At 40.7% G+C, this 21765-nt stretch overlaps 1 protein-coding gene across 1 annotated transcript in view; it reads right to left on the bottom strand.

Annotated features, from left to right (window-relative positions):
* Positions 1-21765, bottom strand: part of SMPD3 (sphingomyelin phosphodiesterase 3) — a 301127-nt gene that overhangs the window by 47824 nt on the left and 231538 nt on the right. Inside the window, exon 3 of the mRNA XM_089692870.1 lies at positions 6180-7761. Within this exon, the coding sequence (XP_089548996.1) occupies positions 6180-7508 (1329 nt within the window). The 5' untranslated portion in view covers positions 7509-7761. The remainder of the gene's footprint in view (positions 1-6179; positions 7762-21765) is intronic.

Raw genomic sequence — 21765 nt, 5'->3', positions numbered from 1 at the left:
TGAAATCGCAGCAGTGTGATCGGTGACTTAATTTAATCTTACATAGACCGTTAATTTATGTAGTATTGAAAACAGGAGCCATGTGTCCTGGGTTCTGTAAAGCTCACCATACACTATATACAATATGATTGTACAATCTCTTATAGATCTACCATCAACTATGTAGTGCAAGGACCTGCCTGATTGAATACAGAGTGATTGGATAGATGGTGTGTCCTCCTATGATATAGTTTTGGTAAATGTAAAGGAGATTGTACAGAGATTGTACAATCAGGTTGTATAGTGTATGGCCACTTTTATACACCTACAATTATCTAGTTATGCTTTCGGTGCCATTAATTGTTAACAGCACACTAAACACTGAAACAAGCACACATTTCATCCAGAGTGGAGGAACTCTGGCCAGATCTCCAGGTAAAAACAGAGGAAAAAATCCTAAAAAAAGACAATGAATGCTGTGCGAATGCAATCTAACGATTAGTAAGATGCAATATATAAAATTTTTGGTTTGTGTTTAATACCACTTTAAACTGATCTGTTTCTGATCCAGCAAGACATTGTTAATGATTCAGCCCCACAGCCACTTGTCCAAGTTTTCTAAGCAATTGTGATTCTGAGCGAATCCATTCAATCTTATGTAGAATCTGAAATCACCAGATCATGGAGTATGAACGCTCTTACATGAACAAACGACAGTGTAAACTACATGTGAATGCCCAGCTTGGAGGAATTTGACAACCTCATTGGCAATATCTTGCTGAGTCAAGAATAGGCCAGTATAGGTCAGCTGGCAAAGGGTGGGGGTTAGGACCACTAATCGTTCTTTCTACTTTTAGAAGGGTCAGGTCATCTAAAAATGACATTCATCCCTTTCACTGCCATTTTTTGTGTTTTTTGAACACACGTTTAAAAAAATAATTTTAGGCCTGAAGAAAATTTAAAATTCGCAAGCATGATATATTTTCGAAAAATATTTTCTTAAACTACCCTGCAGGCACCCTGAAGAATAAAATGGTGGTAGTTCCAATTTTCTATGTCACATTTACATTCTGTCAAAACTCAAAAATACACTACAATTAATTTTAGGGCACACAAATGCAATTTTTTTGGTAAAATGTAAAAAATTAGTAGATAGTAAAGCCTTAGGCCTCATGCACACTGAGCGTTACAGCTGCTGTTTTTGGCTTCTGCCATTTTTTTCTACAGTCAGTAAATCCTCCAGCATGTTATCCTACATTTCCATGCACACATAGGCTTTAATCAGTGTTTTTTGGCTGGAAACCCCCCCCCCCCCAGAATTAACGCTGGAAAATGCAGTAAAATGCGGTAAAACTTAGTAAACTGGTGTTTTTTAGCGTTTTTTGAGCCCCAATTTTTTTTTTGTGTAAAGACTGCTAAAAACCACTAAAACAGAAAAATGTGGCAAAACGTGGCTAAACGTTAATGCAAAAATGCTAAAACAAAATGCAGAAAAACTTTTTAATGCGACTTTATACAGCTAGCTCTACTGACATTTTTAAACATAAAAATTAAACATGGCCTTAAACATGGGAGCAACTGCAAAATGAAAACATACTTCATTGCCCAATATTTAAGGGTCCGTGCACACTGGGCTTATAAAAAGTTGCTTCTACAGGAGCTTTGCATTTTGCCTGTAGAATTTGGTGTCTTCCTCACTGGGGTGTAGGGTTCTCTACCTCCCCAGAGTCCTGTTCCTGCCATCCTTCTAGAGCTTCTTCAGCTCCTTTACCGCCCATACCCCATACCCTACCATCCTTACACCCTCCTTCCTTTCTCCATAACCTTTTTCTCTCACAAACCTAATAAACGCCCTACACTACTATTTATCTCCCTCCCATCCCCTCCTCTTCCCATCCCATACATATCTTAAAAGTCCTTCCCCTTCACTCTTGGACAGTATCCTGTCGTCCCCTAGCAGACTCTTGCATACACTTTACATTGTCCTTCGCCCCTGGATTTGCTCTACCTGGAAGACCTGGTAAGAAGGAAGCACAGGGGGAGTGAATGGCCCTAGATTACTATCACCTTGTGTGAAAAACACTCCAATGAACTTGTACAATGCAACCGGGAAGTCTACTTCAACTCTTCTGTAGGACCTTGGAACTGTCTTCCCTAACCTACTTCACCCCTATGTACTCATTATTGTCAGTCTCTGTAGTCTGTTACTCAATGTACTGCATTGTAGCTCTTGATAAAATTTAGTTTTTTCCAACAAAGATAGTTTGGAAAAATCCCTAACTCCATAAACTAGCCACTCAGTGCTGCCATGCCAATCTGCATAAAGAAAAAGGGTGAAGTCTTATAGTGTGGGAGGAAGAACATAACTGCCCACATACATATATGCTGAAGCTTTCACTATAGCAAGGGCATTGGTCTGCTTTCCTAGCCTATATATAGAAGATACTTTAAAAGCCCCTACAGGTAATCAGTTTAGAGGTAACTGTGAATATTGGTGCTAAAATTATTGCTATCACTCTGGGATGTACGGTGATATGTAACGTGTTTTGCAGACCACTTTGCAGGTTTTCTAGACCCCTGATGTCTCATCTGCCTTCCATTCCATGAGAAATTTAAAACTTGGATTCAAATATTTTGCTCATTTATGTACTTAAGAGTCCGTGCACACTGGGCTTATAAAACGTTGCTTCTACGGGAGCTTTGCATTTTGCCTGTAGAAGTAACTCAATGTCATCCTATGTGTCCATGCACATTAGGACATTTAGAGGCTTATTTTAGTCTCAGTGCTTAGAAGCAGAAAAAAAACCCTTCTGGTTTATTTTTTTAGAGGAGTTTTCTGGCAGAAAAAAAACACTAATATTTCCTAAACTCCTGTACAAAAATGCTCTATATCAATGGTTTTTTTTGCCAAAAGAAGTGATGTTTTTTTAAGCCCACTATGCATGGACCCTTAAAATGAACAAAGTTACTTTTTTTTACTCATGATCCAAAGTGCTTTTTATACTCAACACAGCTTGTTTTTTGGCTGCCAAAAAAATGCAATGACAGTTAAAATCAGAATGGTACACTGAAAATAATAAAGATGATCAATGATGTTCATAAGTCTGTATAATGCTTTATGGAAAGATTTGATATATGGGTCTATTAACCTTCACCTTCATAAATTGAGATAATGAATGTATTCAGATCTAATTAAGAGGCACATGCATCAACATAAAGACCTATCTGTATCTGTCTATTCCACTTATGCAGCATAGAATGGCGTCCCACTGTCTAGAAGCTACAAGCCATACACAGAGCAATGGCTCTATATCCCAACATAAATAATATGACATGAATGGCTGGTGGCCCAGGGCCTACATGCAGCACTTTAAGCCTACCCCTGGGCTATTCTGTCATGTGCTTGCAGCTTGGCATACAGAAAAGTCTTAGATAATATACATTTAGTCACATCTGTCATTTAGTAATGGGTATAATGCTGTAATGGAGAAGGACAGAGAAGGGAACGGCTGTGCTTGCCTCTGGGATAGTGAATCAGTGAAGGGTGCAGTATAAAGAAATTTTATGTTTTACTGGTAGATTTTCCCATATCTTCCTGAACCTCTTTATAGTTAAAAACATAAAAGTTGCCTCCTGGACATTTTTCATGCTATCACTCACTGTAACTGGGCAGAACCAAGACAAGTCTCTCACACACTAGAAATAAACTTTCGTATCTTTGAAATGGATTCAATGCTGCAGATACCAAAAACAAATGTCTGTAGTTTGTCACAGCCATTCCAACATGGCAGTTTTGACACATTTGTATAGTTTGAAAGCGTGATCTAAAGTGGAATTTCTATTTAAGTACTTTGTGGGTTGAGTGATTTACATATGCTTGTTCCAGCTCAGTGGCTCACCTCAAGTCAGAAATGACAACACCCACACTGCTATTCTGACAGATTACCTATAAGTACCGATTGATACATGCTGCTTAGATATTACCAGAGCATCACTAGGAGATTAGGTTGGAGATCATTAGGATTGGAAAGTAACTGGTAACCTTGGAAATAGATATTATACATGAGTGAGAAAACTGTTATTTTCCACCTTCTCTTAGCAGCTAGTGTTCTGAAGTTCAGCATCACAGAACATCAAACTCAAAAACATCTACAGTGGACATCAGAATATATCCAACCGCCAGAGATTGACGTTCCCGGATAAACCATGGAAAAATTGATCCACATTAGCCATAATAATAAAAAACTGGACCAGATGGCACCTCTACAAATAATCTGCTGCATACAATTACGTAATGCACCCACCACACTAGCTTTCCATTCTTGACCAGCCAACCTCATCTCTCTCACCAAGCTGACTGAAACAAGACATCATTCACTCACAGCAGAGATCAAACATACACAACCAAAAACATGAACAATGAGTCAGGGCATGCTTGGGAATTTGGGGTCTTCCTCACTGGGGTGTAGGGTTCTCTACCTCCCTGGAGTCCTGTTCCTGCCATCCTTCTAGATCTGCTTCAGCTCCTTTACCGCCCATACCCCATACCCTACCATCCTTACACCCTCCTTCCTTTCTCCATAACCTTTTTCTCTCACAAACCTAATAAACGCCCTACACTACTATTTATCTTCCTCCCATCCCCTCCTCTTCCCATCCCATACCTATCTTAAAAGTCCTTCCCCTTCACTCTTGGACAGTATCCTGTCGGCCCCTAGCAGACTCTTGCATACACTTTACATTGTCCTTCGCCCCTGGATTTGCTCTACCTGGAAGACCTGGTAAGAAGGATAAAGAAAAGGGGTGAAGTCTTACAGTGTGGGAGGAAGAACATAACTGCCCACATACATATATGCTGAAGCTTTCACTATAGCAAGGGCATTGGTCTGCTTTCCTAGCCTCAAAAACACCTCAGGTGTTACTCATTATAGTAATTTTCAACTATTTTTGCAAAATGGACCTGGAAAGAGAGGTGAAATATAGAATCACCTTTGCTAAAACATTAATAAGATGCATTACTTCTCCTGATTGTGCTTTTTAAAGCTGAACTCCAGGGGAGTATAAATGACACATTAAAGCAGCTCTGTATTCATTAATAAATAAATCAATTATTGTTTTCAGCTTCTTATAATCTTCTGTACAGCAGCAGTTAGGCTGGGAGAGGGGCATCACTGGCAAGCAATTGGGTGAGCTGCATACAAAAGGTTTGAAAGACACACTGATTGAAGGAGAAAGCAGAGTAAGCAGAGAGATAACATCATGAGTTCTTGCTGCTCCTTTACTGTCCAATCAGCAGGCTGTGGGCAAGGCAGCTTGAACAGTAATACCTTTATTGTAACAGAGAAAGTGGTGTCATCTGACTGCCTTAGTCTCTGACAAGCTTTAATTGACAAAACTGTATTTCCTTTGTGTATATTTAAGTGTTTGTGCCTAGAGATCAGTAAAGGTGTTAAGGACAATGGTAGCATACTTGTGCTGACTGGTGTTACAGTGCATATTTTTTATTTTCTAAAAAACGTCAGTTGTGGGAATCTGTGTTTTAAATCCCCTAATTTGAAGGCATACATGTATTGCAGACACCAAAAAGTACTTACACATATGGTAGTATACTTTCTAGCATTTCCAGATAGTCATTAGAGGTTCTCGCAAATAACTTCTTATGTTCCCCAAACTGTGCTTCCTTCTCCTACACATCCTACATTTATTGGTCAGTGAAAATGTCAGTCACAAGGATTGACCAATAATGAGATATGAAAGATGAGGAAGATTAACTTTGGAAACTTTATAAGGGTGTTGCTAAAATTTACATGCAGGCAGCCTTAGGTGTCTCTATTAAGTGTCTCCCTACAGTTTACGGTTTTAAATAAACAGTGATTTGTTTAAAGGCATCCCATGAGTGAGTTGCTTTGCACTAAGGCATCCCATGCATTGATCTTTTTTTTTTTGTTGTTCAACCAAAAGGTTGAATGGAAAAAAAATATATATATGATTCTCACATCCACTCATTCAGCACTGATCATTTGGGAAAAACTCGACAGGCTGGTTGTACACAAGTACAACCGGCCTGCCCATACATGAATTGGCCTTCAAAAATCTAGCAGGTTGCCAACTACTGCACTACACATTCTTCTCTGATGTATTTTTAAGCATGAATCCCAGTATGGGGTTTGTAGTTCAAATAAAACATACCAGTTCCTCACCTTGACAAACAAAGCTCCCTTGGCGGCCAGCGCATCTATTCCTCTCCCATTGGGATAACAGTGATAGGTAGCGTCCAGTATGGGGTATCGGCTGGCGATCATGAGCCCACTGTTTAGGAACTTAAAGCCACAGCAGCCATGGCAGCTATATACCCCAACATCATACAGAATGTATTCAAAATAGTAGTGTAGTTGTTCTTTCAATTTCTCTGCAGCTCGTTTGTCGAATACTTCCTGCAGGCACAGGAAGTCCAGGTTGGCTGGGAAGAAGGCAGATATTTCATGATCTAAGATATCGTCTGTATGCTTTTTTTTGCGTGCAGCAGCTTTCTTAATAATGGATGTCCTGTACAGAAGTTTGTTGTTAATACCACTTTGGTCAGTAGTTCCATCTGCTACCCTGCCCTTGACTAACGACTCACGAGAAGTGGTACAGCTGTCCAGGCTTCCACCATCCCCCTCCCTGTGCTTGTGGTTAGGGGTTGGGCTTTTCTGGAAGTCTGGCTCTGTGTCGGCCAAGCATGCCACATTCACGTGCCCAGCCATGGCATCAGGATCAGAGTCCGATATGTGACCACTGTCATCCCCACTGATGCGGATAATACACGGACTGTCTTCCCCATCCCCCATGTCCCCTCCATTCTTCCCATCCCGACCCTCTTCACTGCTGTTTTCCCCAGAATTGTCTCCTTTGTATTCCATGGATGTTGTTCTCTTCATGCCCATGTTGACTGCTCGGTGGGTAACATCTGCCCCTTGTGGAGACACAAGACTACTGAAACTTGCAGCACTGATTGAGGTGTTGGTTGGAGAATCTATGTAAATCTTGATTTGAGGTCTACTGGCCCCATTTCGTATTCTTCTTCCAATCTCTTTAGCCCGTGCCTGAGTGTTAAAGAGGTTTGTAAACCTTGCAAGTGAATCAGGCAACAAGCAAACATTGGCAGATCCAAAGCAGAAACTCTTAGCACTTGATGTGCCTCTCCATTCAGTCAACAAGTTGGCTCCACTAGCCCTGGCCTTATCCTGCAGGCGGGAATAGATGTAAGGTCTACGGACAGCTTGAAGAGGTGACCATACCAGGAAGCCAATAAGCGCAAAAGGAAGAGAGGATACTAGCAAGGCCAAGTAAATTGGAGTAGTGATGATAATGCAAAGTGCCTGGAAGTAACAAGGGTCATCAGATCTCTGACGTTTTTCATAGGTGGTAGGCAAGAAGGAGGCAAGGAGGCGATCTCCGAGCCAGAAACAAGGGAAAATCAATGCCCAGGACAGGGAGTGGAGGAATGAGAGGAAGCTACTGGGAAAGGGGGAAGTGTGCAAAACCATCTCAGCTCAGTGGTGTCCTCTTCATGGGAGCTTCTGCATGATGTCACTAGTTTAATAATCACAATGAAGGACCAGGAGGCAGGATCCACCTCTAAGCCTCCTCCCACAGGGAGAAATTCACAGTTCCAAAAATATCACCTTGACATATCACCAATACAGCTAGAATATCTAGGAGCAGGATGCACTTGAAATGTGTGCGGTGTCATTGTATTCTCATTGTGTCAAACAAATCTTCATACCGAGGTCAAAAAGCCTGCAGAAGGAAAAAGAATAATGTTTCATTTAGTAATTTGGAAATATTCCTTACTGTTAAAATGAACAATTAAATAATTTTATCATTACACATTATGTCTTTTTTTTTTGTTTTCAGCCTTTAAGGTAAACTATCATCACGCTATCATGACATGTAATACTTATAACAGTTGCCATTTGGAGTCATGCTGGTAAACTCTTAGTAGCATTGGTATACTTATGCTGTAAGGGGAGCATTTCTAGAGGCTCATAAAGAATTACCCCACAAAGGCTAAAATTTGAACACTTCTCAAAGACAGGACTTTCGATTCAAGATCCTGTATGAGCATAATGGAACAAGACGTAATATATGAACAGGTAAAGGTTTTCAATGTGTTAGAAAAATGAAAGTTGGCAAAACTTTGTGACTGTTTCTTTTTTTTTGTTTAGGTAACAAAAATTCACAACAGTAAAAATTAAAGCACTGTATATCTAAAACCAAAACCTTTTTTATTGGAGAGTAGGGAATTGTTAAAACCCCAGTCTCTCTTTTTGGCAACTTTGTCCTAATAGGGAGAATTCCCTTCACTTTTTCTCCCATAGGCACAACAGGAAGTGAAAGAAAATCTCTTCAAAGCAAAAGGGAGAAAGTCAACCTAAGGCAGTTGTCAATAACACAACAGCGGAATTGCAAAATATTAACCAGGTCGTATAGGTGTCCTGCTGGGCTGCATAGGATACTCCCAACCTATCCTGAACAGAGTTGGCGATGTGGAGGCTATGTAGACACCATGATCTACGGCAGATGTCTCCGCAATTGGCCTTGCTTTCCATCTTTCCAGGCTACCCGTCGGTGGCCAAAAAGTGACTAATTAGCTTCCTCCTCTCCGCAGCATAGACACTTATACCCAGACATCTGAATAGTTGAATTGAACCATTTCTTGAGAATGGAGGAACTCACTGCGAGTTTACAGGAACAATACTCTAAATTCATAGCAGTGTGGTATACCTCAATTGAATTTCTGACTGCCTCCTCTCTCATTCTTTCTTGTGCACCTTCTTGGACAGCTCTCTCATTTTCTCTTTCACAGGTTGTTCTCTGCCTTTGGGAAGCACTGGTTTGCACATTGTATATATCTTTGATAATTAAGTATTTGGCAGGTGTCCAGCATTCGTGTTGTTCACTTTGCCTTAAGGTTCTAATGACCTTATTGTAATACTTTTACAATTATGTTTCATTTAGATAATATTGTACTTGGATGGGATTATGATGCTTCATGGTTTGTGCTGCCCAAGTGTATCCCTTTAAAGTTGTTTGATAAAACCTTATTCTAAAAAAAAAACTCCACAAATGTCTCCAATTACAGACTTTTGCTCTAATCTTGTTTGAATTTTCCCTCACTTTTAGTCCTGGTGACAATGGTCAAAGAACAAAAACTTGACAAAGGTTCTAACTCCCCCATACTTTATGCAAACCTGAAAAATAAATTTGGTGTTAGCCAACTTTACCATTCATTTGTTTGCACCTCCACGTACAGGTAAGTATAAAAGATGTGTGTCCAGTAAACCAAAGCAAAAGCGATACGGTCTGTTATTACTTACAGGGGTACTGGAGAAGGGACATCCTTCTATGTTATTGCACACATTTGTCAGAAGCATCTGTGAAACACCCCTTTAATATTTTAAATTAGCATTTGGTGTACCATCTCTCAGTGAACCCAAGTATCAGTTTATAATTGCTTTGGGGTGCACCATTATATTATCGGTTTGCAAATATTGGCACGCATGCACAGTTGTATTAATCAGCGGCCCAAAAAAGATGCAACTCTAAACATTTTAAACAGTTGCTCACAGCTTTATCACTTTTGTACCCAGGTTATTGGTCATCCTGGAAGAGAAATAGGGATTTTTCTGTAAGGGCACCCCTTTGGCTCCATGGTTGGTTGATAACACAGATAGCAAGGAGACTATCACTAGCCAAAGGCAAGCATCCCATGAGAAATGCAAGCAAAGGGGGGCTTGTCAACTAAAATGTTCCAGGTAAGAGGGCTTGGAGATGCAGAAAAGTGCCTTTTTTCCTTGCTAGCTGTATATCAGATGGCTGTGGTGTGAGGGGGGACGCCTTGTCTGACTTCACAGTCTGCTTTAGACAACATATAGGACATATCACAATTTGTCCTTTTGGGAACAGAGCACATTAATAAAAATTTAAATGAAACTTCTTTAAATGCAATGCACAGTAGCAAACCTGAAGTGAATGACATTTAGTTTGCTAGAAAGCACAGGAGATGAACAACTGCCCTTTTTTTCCAAAATAATGTTTTATCCTCTTGCCACCAAAGCAATGCTTTTGTGTGGCAGCATAGAGTGTGGGCTTTAACGCCCACACACAGCATATATGCATCCATTGATGTTTGATGTCTCTGTGCTCTGTGCTCACTGCCCACATGCAGAACAGTGACCAAGCTGTCATTGACAGCTCCCAGACACTAGTAATGATCGGGAGCCAATGGGACCGGCTCCCGATCATGTGACCATTGTGACAGCCAATCATGATGGTCACATTCTTGAGCAGTCCTTCCTGCACCCAGGGCATAAACCTCCAGCTAAAGGGATGATGGAGCTGGGCAGGAAGGGATTAAAGTGTTACTAAACCAACATCAGTAAAATCAGTCTGTATATGCAGTAAAGCATGCTTGTTATATTTACTATGGAATCTAAGGGGTTAATCCTCCGCATTTGTGTGAAATGGCTGTTTGGTCCTGTCTTCTCTGATCCTCCCCTTATTCTACTGTTCCCAATCCATCTGATGATAGTACAGAGCTCTAGGAGTCACTCTGCACATGCTCAGTTTAGTGTGTATTGATAGAGAGTTTTCCTTTCTTTGGGAGGATGCATATGATCAGCAAAGGGCCACTCAGCACTGTCCAAACAGAGGGTCGGGGCTATGCAGCCTCATGGGACAGTCAGAGGAGAATGAAAACTCCCCCTACAAGATTAACCAGTGCTCAGCTGGACACTGCTGATGAGAAAATGTATTTAGCAGTTTATATTTACTAAAATAATTGCATTTCCATGTTCTGTGTACTGTGGGAGACCAGATATAGTGAATGCAGAGTCCTGGGTTTAGTAACACTTTAACCTTTTTCATCCTTTGTTGCATCTCTGTGCTACTTATCTGCAGCCACTTCCTATCTACATGCATGTACTCCAGCAACAGCTGCAAAATTATTTTCAGGTTGGGTTTCCAGACACAATAACAGTGAACCATCCCTGGATAATGTGTGTTGTAACAGCCATTATAATCTCCTTTAGAATCCTGTGTGAAAGGGTGACAATACCTAAGCACAACTGGGCAAAAGTAACAGAGCGTTGTCACCTTATAACAGGAGGTGTCTGAAAAGGAATTTTGAGGTATTATTCTAATAAAAGCTGCAATGTTAAACATATTGAAAGTGACTTTCGAAACCACTTTGGTAACCTAAAAAAAAAAATAGAAAGAGCCACATGGTCCGACATCAAAGGCAGAAGGCAGTACTGAGATCCTTTCCTTGGTATACACATCTACATCACCATTCTACAACTGCCTGCTGATCACCCAGCAGTCTCAAAGCGTGGAAGAGATATTTCTCACATAACATGAAGTGTTTTCTCCCTGGGACTCCATTAACTCTCTTTTTAGCCAGGAGCCATTTATCTTTCCCAGGACAGAACAATAACCATTATTTCCTGTGACAACTCCACTGAGAAGAAGAAGTACAGATCAATTGTGCACCTTCAGTCTGCCAGTGTTTGGGGGAGTCTGCTCCCGGAGGCCACAACTCTGTTACAGCAGAGCTGCCTGAGTGCAGGAACAGAGATTTACTGGCGCTCTCTGCAAATATCTATCAATCTCTGCAGACGCTGCGTAAAGTCCATTCTCCCAGCCTCTTGACAGCTTGATTCTCCATCTATTTTCTAATTAATGTGATCCTGATCATTAAGATACAAAATACAGTAAATTTCAATGACTTTATATATTTAAGGAAAACTAACGTTCTCATCAAAAAAGAGGATATTGTTTTAAAGACAGACTTCACTCCCCCCCCCTTCCCTACATATCCCCCCAAAAAATCTTTCTGTTGGTTTATCCACAAAAAAAATTCTCACATGCCTAGCAAATGTAACTGTATTATGTTCACCCGGTCCTGCAACACCATCTTCTTCTCCAACGTCATCAGAAGCCGGTTGTCCTTTTCCAGTTCGTGCAGCTGGCCCCTTGATGAAGCACAAGTCATCAGGAAGCCAACTGCAAGAACCAGGGAAAGACAGCTGGCCCTCTGATGATATGTTGCATACACTGTAGAGCACATGTGTCAAGCCCACCAGGCTTTCTTATGTAGCCCTCGCACTTCTACTGCAACTGCAGCACCCCCTCTCCTCCAACCTCCCACCTTGTCTCTGCAGTGGGCAGCATAGAGGAGGACAGAACTCCTCCACCATATTCTGATCTTTGCTATGCAACTGCGGAGAGGCTTGTCTCTGCTCCCCCCATCTCTGTCTCAGCAGTCGGCAGCAGAAATGAGAACAGAACTCCTCCAGATCCTGCAGCTCTCTGTGCAGGCACAGCACCCCCTTGTCTCCACTTCCCCTGGTCTCAGCATTCAACAGACTCCAGCTGCTTGCCCAAACCCTCCTCTGGTCCTCCTCCAGACGCTGCACTTTCTGCTTCCCAGATTCCTCCCCAGCTTCTTCACAGCAGCAGCACACCGTAGAACACATGTGTCAAGCCAACCAGGCTTTTTTTATGTAGCCCTTGCACTTCTCCTGCTGCTGCAGCACCCCCTCTCCTCCAACCTCCCACCTTGTCTCTGCAGTAGGCAGCAGAGAGGAGGACAGAACTCCTCCACCAGATCCTGCGCTTTGCTGTGCAAATGTGGAGAGGATCGTCTCTGCTCCCCCCATCCCTGTCTCAGCAGTCGGCAGCAGAGAAAAGAACAGAACTCTTCCTACAGACCCTGCACCTTTCTGTGCAGGCACAGCACCCCCTTGTCTCCACTTCCCCTGGTCTCAGCATTCAACAGACTCCAGCAGCTTGCCCCAGCCCTCCTCTAGTGCTCCTCCAGACTCTGCACTTTCTGCTTCCCAGCTCAAGGTAAAAGGTGTCCTCTGTGATGGAAGGGAGAGTGACGGATTCTTGACTTCTGATTATGTGGGGGCTCTTTACATCTGATGTAAGGGGGGGTGGGGTACTCTGGACATTTAGTCTTACAGATACAACATGCCCTTTGAGGGCAACCATAATGCTGATGTGGCCCAAGATTAAACGATTTTGACTTCCCTGCTGTAGAGTATCTCAAGGCCTCCTGGGATGGGTGGCATAGGTATTCCAGGAGATTGCAGGCAACTGAATATGTCTCTTAGATTGTAAGCTCCAAGGAGCAGGCCCTCCTAACCCTCTTGTATTGAACTGTATTGTTGCTGTATTGTCTCCCGTTATATTGTAAAGCGCTGAGCAAACTGTTGGTGCTATATAAATCCGGTATTATAATAATAATAATGTCAGGTGAGAATCCAGGAACAGTGGGGATGTATTCCTCAAAAAGGTGTTAACATTTTTTTTTAAATGTCTGATTGTGAAAAAGGAGGGGGAAGGTGTGGAATGACAGAAAGTGGATGGGGAAGGTGAAGGTCCACTTTAAAAATTATGGAGCTGTTAAATTCATTATATACTGTACGTACATCTAATTAATCAGTACTAGTAGTGGTAGTGTCCATTAAAACTGAGCCTTAAAATGTATGTCCAGCCAAAATAATCTGATCTATTACAGCGCAGGGAAGGGTCAGAGTCTCTCTCGGGTGCTTTATTTCCATTGGTGTAGATGGACAGGTGAAATAACCCTTTAACAAAAGATTTACCTCACCTGCTATAGGACTCCTGCTAACACAACAAAAATCACATAGCTAACAAACTGCACTACATATGGCCTCTCCTATGCAAGTTCTTTCTTCTAAGATGCAGTCCAGTCTGGTCAACAGATCATTCACTCAGCCTAATGAAGCACCTTACTTAGCTAAGAGATAAGTCCACACTTTAATTTTTTTGCAGTGTTAATTCCTTTCATACTCACTATGCGATTATATTTCAAGCTTTTTTTTCTGCCCCAATATAGTATCTGTGTAGGTGGTATGTTCATACCAATGTATTGAACGCCTACTCATCTCAAATCAACAGGCAAGACATAAAAAAAACAAGTGAAATTCTTTCACTGAACTTTACCAAAGCTCATTTAAAAAATTGGTTTGGTTGATTTTTTTTTTTTATTGCTGCTGCCCTGTTAGCCTTGGTTTTAATTAAAGGTTACATTGTGTTTCTAGTACAATGACTTGATTTATACCCATAAATTGATAAATATTCATAAATTGATCTGGTTAAGTGATCATGTTTAGCCTGTACTAAGTTGAATCTGTCAGGTACAGTTTTTTTAAACATGCCAATGAGAGGAGCTTGCTAGTTTTCCCACAAATCTGCATTGAACGACAATAATTTCTTAGAGCCGTTGCAACCAATAAAATAAGTGCTAATAATACAGGGAGAGAGGACTTATCAAAATGATTGCTATTTGGCAGCATATACACCTTGGTTTGCAGTAACAGGGAACAACTCACCAGCTGCTATTACTGCAAAGGTAAGTGGCATCACTGGACTCAGGTAACCGTTTCCTCACTTGTCCTCCCAAAATAGTGAAAGGCTTGAGAAGAGAAGCCTTAGAATTTGTACATTTGTTATACATCATGGTGGTAGAGTTGTCAATCGGTTTTGGCCATGAGGGGGTCAGGGCAAAGAAATCAAATCCTATTCACAAGTTTTACAAATCTGGCTAAAATGCTACGTATGTACATGGGATTTAGGATCCTCAGTTTTCCCAGGAAACCATGGGATTCCTGAATGACATAATTGGAACCTGAGGAAAGTGGGTAGAAGTTGGGTCCAAGGTATTTTGTTTTCTTTATACAGTATATATATATTTTTGTTCTAGCAGTTTAGGATGGTTAGGTTCTACATAGCTATTATTTTCTGCGGACTGCAGGGTATGGTTTTTGGTAAACCTTTACTTACAAAAGTTTATCTGTACAACAGCACATGTAATGTGACTGTGCTTAGACAAGCTCTGTTCTTCTAGTCTCACAAGTCCTATCTACTTCTGCTTCTGATTACCGGATCACTATGAGGTTGTCTTCAGGAGATGTGGTCAAGGAACAGAGAGAGACATTCTACAGGGACACTGCGTAATGGGTGAAAAAGTGGGTCTAGGCAAGGGAGCAGACACTGAATGTCTACGGTAAGGGCTGTATCATTTACAACTGAATTGCACTGCACTGTTTAATGGATAAGGTTTCCTAAGTCTAGCTCGGCTTTAATTTGTTTTAGTTATAAAGTACATTTTAGTTTTTAAAACCTCTATGAGAGGGTTGAACTTTAAAAAAAAATAGGTGTGCTTTATCCAAATATTCTTTGCACGAAGGGCTAGGGCTTTTAATGTCCTACTTTGGATTTTGCAGCATTAGTAGCTTTTAAAGAATTGAGAAGGAATAAGAGAAGGAGCTGGTGGGGTGGGGTTACCAGACATGATGGGTGGCGTAAGTGCCAAGTTAAAAACAAAATGTTTTCCAAAACTCTTGTCCATGTGACTATATATTAACAAGGCACAATTGACTTCCAGAAAATCCAAGAAACTTGACGCATCAATGTCATAATTTTATGTAATCTTTTTGACTGTTCTTTGTCCATAGCTCTTTGTTTTTCCTCTTCTGTTCTCTGCAAGTTTTATCCCTTCTACATTCTTCTCATTTTTCTAGTTTAGTATATTTTTGCAATCTGTACTTCCCTACGTTCATCAAAAGATTATAAGGTTCAGCACTTCTTAACCACAGCGTGCACGGACAGGAAGCACAGTATGTTAAAAGGCAGCCACTTTGATAAATCCATGCCTTGGTCTCTTCTGCTCTCTCATTAGCCTCACACAGTATGGAAAGTGGTTCTGGGTGCTCATTAATACCTGCCAGAAAAGCTCTGGGGTTACGAGTGCAGTAAGGCAGAGAAGAAAGTGTCCTGAGGACAATCAGTAACTTTTTGTATAAGAGTTGAAAGATCTCAACACACAAATCCTTAGATGTGACATTATTGTAAGAAAGATTTACATGCATTTCTCATTCAGTTATTACCATGCATAAAATGATATGTATATGTAATGGTTAGTAATAAGTTTCCGAGTATTTCAACAAACAAAGAAAACATACAAGCTAAGTGAACTTTTTGGTCAAAAATATATACTGGAGGACTGCAGACACCAGATGTGCTGTATGAGGGCAGGAATGTCTGTTGGAGAAGAAGAAGCCCCAATGTGGGTACTAGAGAAGAAGATATAATAAGATGTGTGCTGGGGAAGACTGAGCAATGAGATGTGTGTCGGGGAAGAGGAAGTAATGAGATGAGTGCTAGGGAAGAAGAAGTAATGAGATGAGTTCTGGGGAAGACTAAGCAACAAGATATGTGCTGGGGAAGACTGAAATGAGTGCTGGTGAAGAAGAACAAATGAGATGGGTACTGGAGATGAGGAAGTAATGAGATGCGTGCTGAGGAAGAAGCAATGACGTACGTACTGGGGAAAAAGAAGTAATGAGATGAGTGCTGGAGAAGACTAAGCAAAAAAGATGTGTTCTTGGGAAGAAGAAGCAAAGAGATGTGTGCTGGGGAAGGCTAAAGGAAGAGATGCATGAAGAGGAAGAAGAAGAGATGTGTGCTGGTGAAGGGAAGAAATGTTTGCCACAGCACAAATATAGAATAGATATATATTGCTGCAGGAGAAAATAGTTATGTACAATGGTAGAAGGTGAAAAGAGTTCTGAGAGATCTTTGTATGGTATGGGTTGTGTGCTGAGATTAAAGAATGGTAGAGCAGGTTGAGGCAGATGAAGAGCAGAATTGTGTGCTGTGGTAGAAAACGAGATACATGCCCTGTGAAAGTTTTATGTGTAATCAGAAGACCTAGTTTGAAGCTGAAAGGATGTTTTGTTAGAATGTAGAAGAAAAGGACAGAAAAGTGAATGGACAACCTGATAGTATTTCCACATTGTATTTTTCTGAGTGATCAGACACAGAAGAGTACCTTTCCGAATTGGATCAAGGAATGTTGATACACAGTGCCTTAAAAAAGTATTCATACCCCTTGAAATTTTCCACATTTTGTCATGTTACAACCAAAAATTTAAATGTATTTTATTGGGATTGTATGTGATACAGTGGGGCAAAAAAGTATTTAGTCAGCCACCAATTGTGCAAGTTCTCCCACTTAAAAAGATGAGAGACGCCTGTAATTGCCATCATAATTATGATAGACAAAATGAGAAAAAAAATACAGACAATCACATTGGCTGATTTGGAAAGAATTTATTTGCAAATTATGGTGGAAAATAAGTATTTGGTCAATATCAAAAGTTCATTTCAATAGTTTGTTATATATCCTTTGTTGGCAATGACAGAGGTCAAACATTTCCTGTAAGTCTTCACAAGGTTGGCACACACTGTTGCTGGTATGTTGGCCCATTCCTCCATGCAGATCTCCTCTAGAGCAGTGATGTTTTGGGGCTGTCGCTGGGCAACACAGACTTTCAACTCCCTCCAAAAGTTTTCTATGGGGTTGAGATCTGGAGACTGGCTAGGCCACTCCAGGACCTTGAAATGCTTCTTACAAAGGCGGTATGTTTGGGATCATTTATCATGTTGGAAGACCCAGCCACGTTTCATCTTCAATACCCTTGCTGATGAAAGGAGGTTTGCACTCAAAATCTCACGACAGGTCTACCTATGATGCCAATTACAGGCCTCTCTCATCTTTTTAAGTGGGAGAACTTGCACAATTGGTGGCTGACTAAATACTTTTTTGCCCCACTATATACCAACACAAAGAGGCACATATTTATGAAGTGGAAGGAAAATAATAAATGGTTTTCAAAATTCAAAATTTACAAATAAATATCTGAAAATCCTGGCGTGCATTTGTATTCAGCCCCTCTGAGTCAGTACTTTGTAGGATCAATGTTCGCTGCAATTACAGCGGCTTTTTTGGGATGTCTCTACCAGCTTTGCTCTAGAGAGTGACATTTTTTCAAAATAGCTCAAGCTCTGTCAGATTGGATGGAGAGCGTCTGTGAACAGCAATTTTCAAGTCTTGCCACAGATTCTCAATTGGATTTAGGTCTGGACATTGACTGGGTCTAACACATGAATATGCTTTGATCTAAACCATTCCATTGTAGCTCTGGCTGTATGTTTAGGGTCGTTGTCCTGCTGGAAGGTGAACCTCCGCCCCAGTCTCAAGTCTTTTACAGCCTCTAACAGGTTTTCTTCTAAGATTGCCCTGTATTTGGCAATCCCTATTATTCTATAGTGATTAAGGGAGCGAGATTGATAAAGCTGGGGATGAGATAGTAGGACTTAGTTATAAAGCACAGCATATTTACTGAATTTGTGGCCATGCAGCATAGTCCTCTCACATGATACACAATGAAATGCACAGAACAATCCCAGAGGATATTGATTCTATCTTCTGACCATTGTGTAGATGAATTAGGGATATCTGTTTAGTACGGACATTGTATATGTATATATTGATCACCTACAGAGATTTAGCTCAACACAAAGCACATATCTCTTTAACTCTTTTGTAATCAAAGAAAAACAATTGACGTCTTACTGAGTAAACTGCTACTTACATTGCATAGCAGGAAATAGCAATGGGGAGAAAAGGAGAAAGGAGATAATACACTGCTGTGTTAAACAGGAATTCCGTATTTTTCAGGGGGGGGGGGGGATAGAATTGCTGGGGCTAATATTACTTGCAGATAAAAGGACATCTGAACCAAGAAGAATATAGTCTATACTCAAAAGGACATCTGAACCAAGAAGAATATAGTCTATACTCAAGTGTAAAAGTACCAAAATGTCCAATCAGTGCTGTTCAAAAAGAAAAATATCTCTGACACAGCAACAAATGGAGTGGGTTACACAGCATTGCAGCTCTCTAGGATTGGGGGGAACAATGGTAAACACTAAAAATAAAATGGATTATGTCTGCTGTGAGTATGTGGACTCTGATAATGAGGGTGCACCCTCACAATGCATAAGCCATGATGCAACGCTGAGGTTGTGCCAATGCTGGGAATTCATGCTCTGATGGTCGGATGGTTATCCCTATTGGTCGGAGACACTATGAATCATGACATGCTAACATATCAAGTTCTTTTGTGAGTAAAATATCTGTATTCAATAAAGTTTTATCAAGGATTATAAACTACACTGGTGTGCTCTCTGTTTTATTTTTTTTATCTGCACAAAAGCACTAGCCAAGATACAATGTAATATTATTGTTACAATGTATTTATGAATAGAGACTGTTAACACTTTCAAAATGGAGTCGCTGTCAATGCTTTCAACACACAACAAAAATCTTTGTTGCAAAGGACACTGGCAAGGCAAAATCAAAAATTGGAATATCCAGAATTCACTTCACTTTTACAAGAAAAAATGAGAGAGCATGAGCCTAAGTGCCAGATCCCACCAAGACATGGACTTGACCATTCACAAAATGCACCTACTGCCTATCAGTGCCTTAACCCGCCCTCCATCCACCCAACATTTCCTCTTGGGGTCACAAGTCCTGACACTAGGCACAAGTGGTTTGGTTTTGAGGGAAAACTGCTGTATGCTTTGCTCTATGCTGTATGTTTGATCAGAATATGTTGGAGGCTTTTCAGAGGTTAACTCTGTCTTTAACCACAATCATACAAGAAGGCAGCAGGCATTGCTGGGAAGGCTTGTCTTCCCCTATTAAATTACATACTGAAGGGAAAGCTCACTTTACTCCTTCAAATGCCTCTAGAGATGAAGCACAAATCATCCCTGATTGTGGGCCAGATTTTGGAGAGTGTGGGTACTCCAGAGCCTCTAACAAATAGACCAGATCAATGTGAATTTTCTCATCCAAGAAGCATTTAAGACCAACAGGATGGCACAGAGCTACTTGAGAGTAAAATCACAGACCCGATACATTTCTTTATAGGTTTTCAACAGGAGCAATGAGCTGTGAATTTTTAATCCATAGGAAAAGAAATTGATACTGAGAAGCAGGGCAGTGGAATAATCTTTCAAAAAGCACTCGGCATCTGTTTTACTTCTCTAATTACATACGTGTTTTTGAAATACTAGAAATGCCCAATTGGAAATGATCAAAATCTGCATGACACCCTGCTGGTGTACACACATTTCACATATCATTTTGCAGCGCTTGCTGGTACACAACTTTCCATGGTATCCATGGCTCCCACAAACGGCAAAAACAAAATTTGGTCCTTTCTAAATGGAAACAAAGGAAAATTCGAATCCTGTCCAAAAATACTATTTACAAAAATATTTTAATATGTTTTAGAATATTAAAGTAGATAATGAAGTTATGTTTTATAATAACAAATAATTAAGATGTTTTTAAATGCAGTTAGTGACCTGTACAGTAGCTGGGAGTGGAAAGAGCCACCACTTTTTATGTAAAAATATACCTTCATCTTCAACCATTCCTGGACACGGTTTGGAGCCCTCACACTACACAACTGAACTGGACCAAGGGGACGACCTGTATCTGGTTAAAACTAACAGTATGTCTGCACACTTGGATCATGAGTGAAGTAAAGAAGGGTTATGACTGAATGAGTTAGATGCAAGATGGGTTATGGTGGGGCAATGTGTTAAATATGTAGACGCAGAGCAGTTATAAAGTAAAAATATTACATAGGAGAAGATATGGAGAGTTACAGGAGTACGCATACAGTACTGAGCAAAACATCTGCTGAGGGGAGCCTTCTTGCGCAGAGCTAGACAAGTGTCATAGACAAAGAAGGTATGACAGGGAAGAGTGATGTATGATGGGCATGCTAAATGCTGCGAAAGGTTCTTTCACTTCCTCTGGACCCTGGAGATTAAAATCATGCATCTGGCCACCCAGTTTACAAAGTAAAGCACTGGCTTGTTCACACTAGGTGTCAATCAGCAAAGATTAGGGACCCCCCAAACTTTCTAATCAAAGGACCAGTATACTGTCCTTCAGACTTTAGGGGGGCCAGACACAAATTGTGCAACTTTGGCATTAGGTGGTGGAATAGTGCCCCATTGTTGGTGCTAGTGGGAGGAATATTGCCCCATCATTAATGTCAGAGAGAGAAATAGTGCCCCATTGTTGGCGGCAGTGGGAGGAATAATGCCCCATTGTTGGTGGCAGTGGGAGGAATAGTGCCCCATAATTGGTGACAATGGGACACATTGTGCCCTTTTGTTGATGTCAGTAACAGGAATTATGCCCCATGGTTGATGTCAGTGAGAGGAATAGTGTTTTGCATAAATGGAAGGAAAAGTGCCCCAAGGGACATAAAAAGGCTGCAGTTTGGATACCACTTGCATAGATCAATGCAGGCTCAAAACAAGGACACATGGAAAACAATTGTTTTCTATGTGCCCTGTTCACCCCATAGCTATGCAGCGATGTGTATTGTGTAAAAATGAAACGTCTAAATTTTTTACGAAGCACAATGCACATTACAGCATGTCAATGCATAGAGTTGAATGATATGTACTTTTGTGACATTTCAATCAAGTAAAAAAAACAGAAGATACTTCACAAAGCACACCACCATGCATTATATGGAGCAAAAAGCATGTGGGTGTTTATTAAAGAGGCCTAATATGGTGCATTCGCTGCCACAGTTTCGCAATGCTTTGTTGCAGTATTAGCCAAGGGAAAAACAATGAAATATTTGGCCTGCAATTGTTCATGTGCAGGCTGCACGATTTTTCAAAGTTGACCAGATTTTCTTAGCTTGTTCAGATGGTCATTCTCATTCACATATTCCTGGGGAACATGGAGTCTGAACTGTTCTGTGCCGAACTTAATACAGAGATATCTAAGAAAAACTCTGTAGTCTATATCTACAGGATGTT

The sequence above is a fragment of the Staurois parvus genome, unplaced genomic scaffold (genome assembly GCF_062004578.1).
Source record: "Staurois parvus isolate SC_StPar_1 unplaced genomic scaffold, SC_StPar_1.0 ptg000607l, whole genome shotgun sequence".
Lineage (NCBI taxonomy): Eukaryota > Metazoa > Chordata > Amphibia > Anura > Ranidae > Staurois > Staurois parvus.
This window is presented reverse-complemented; position numbering and strand designations above follow the sequence as displayed.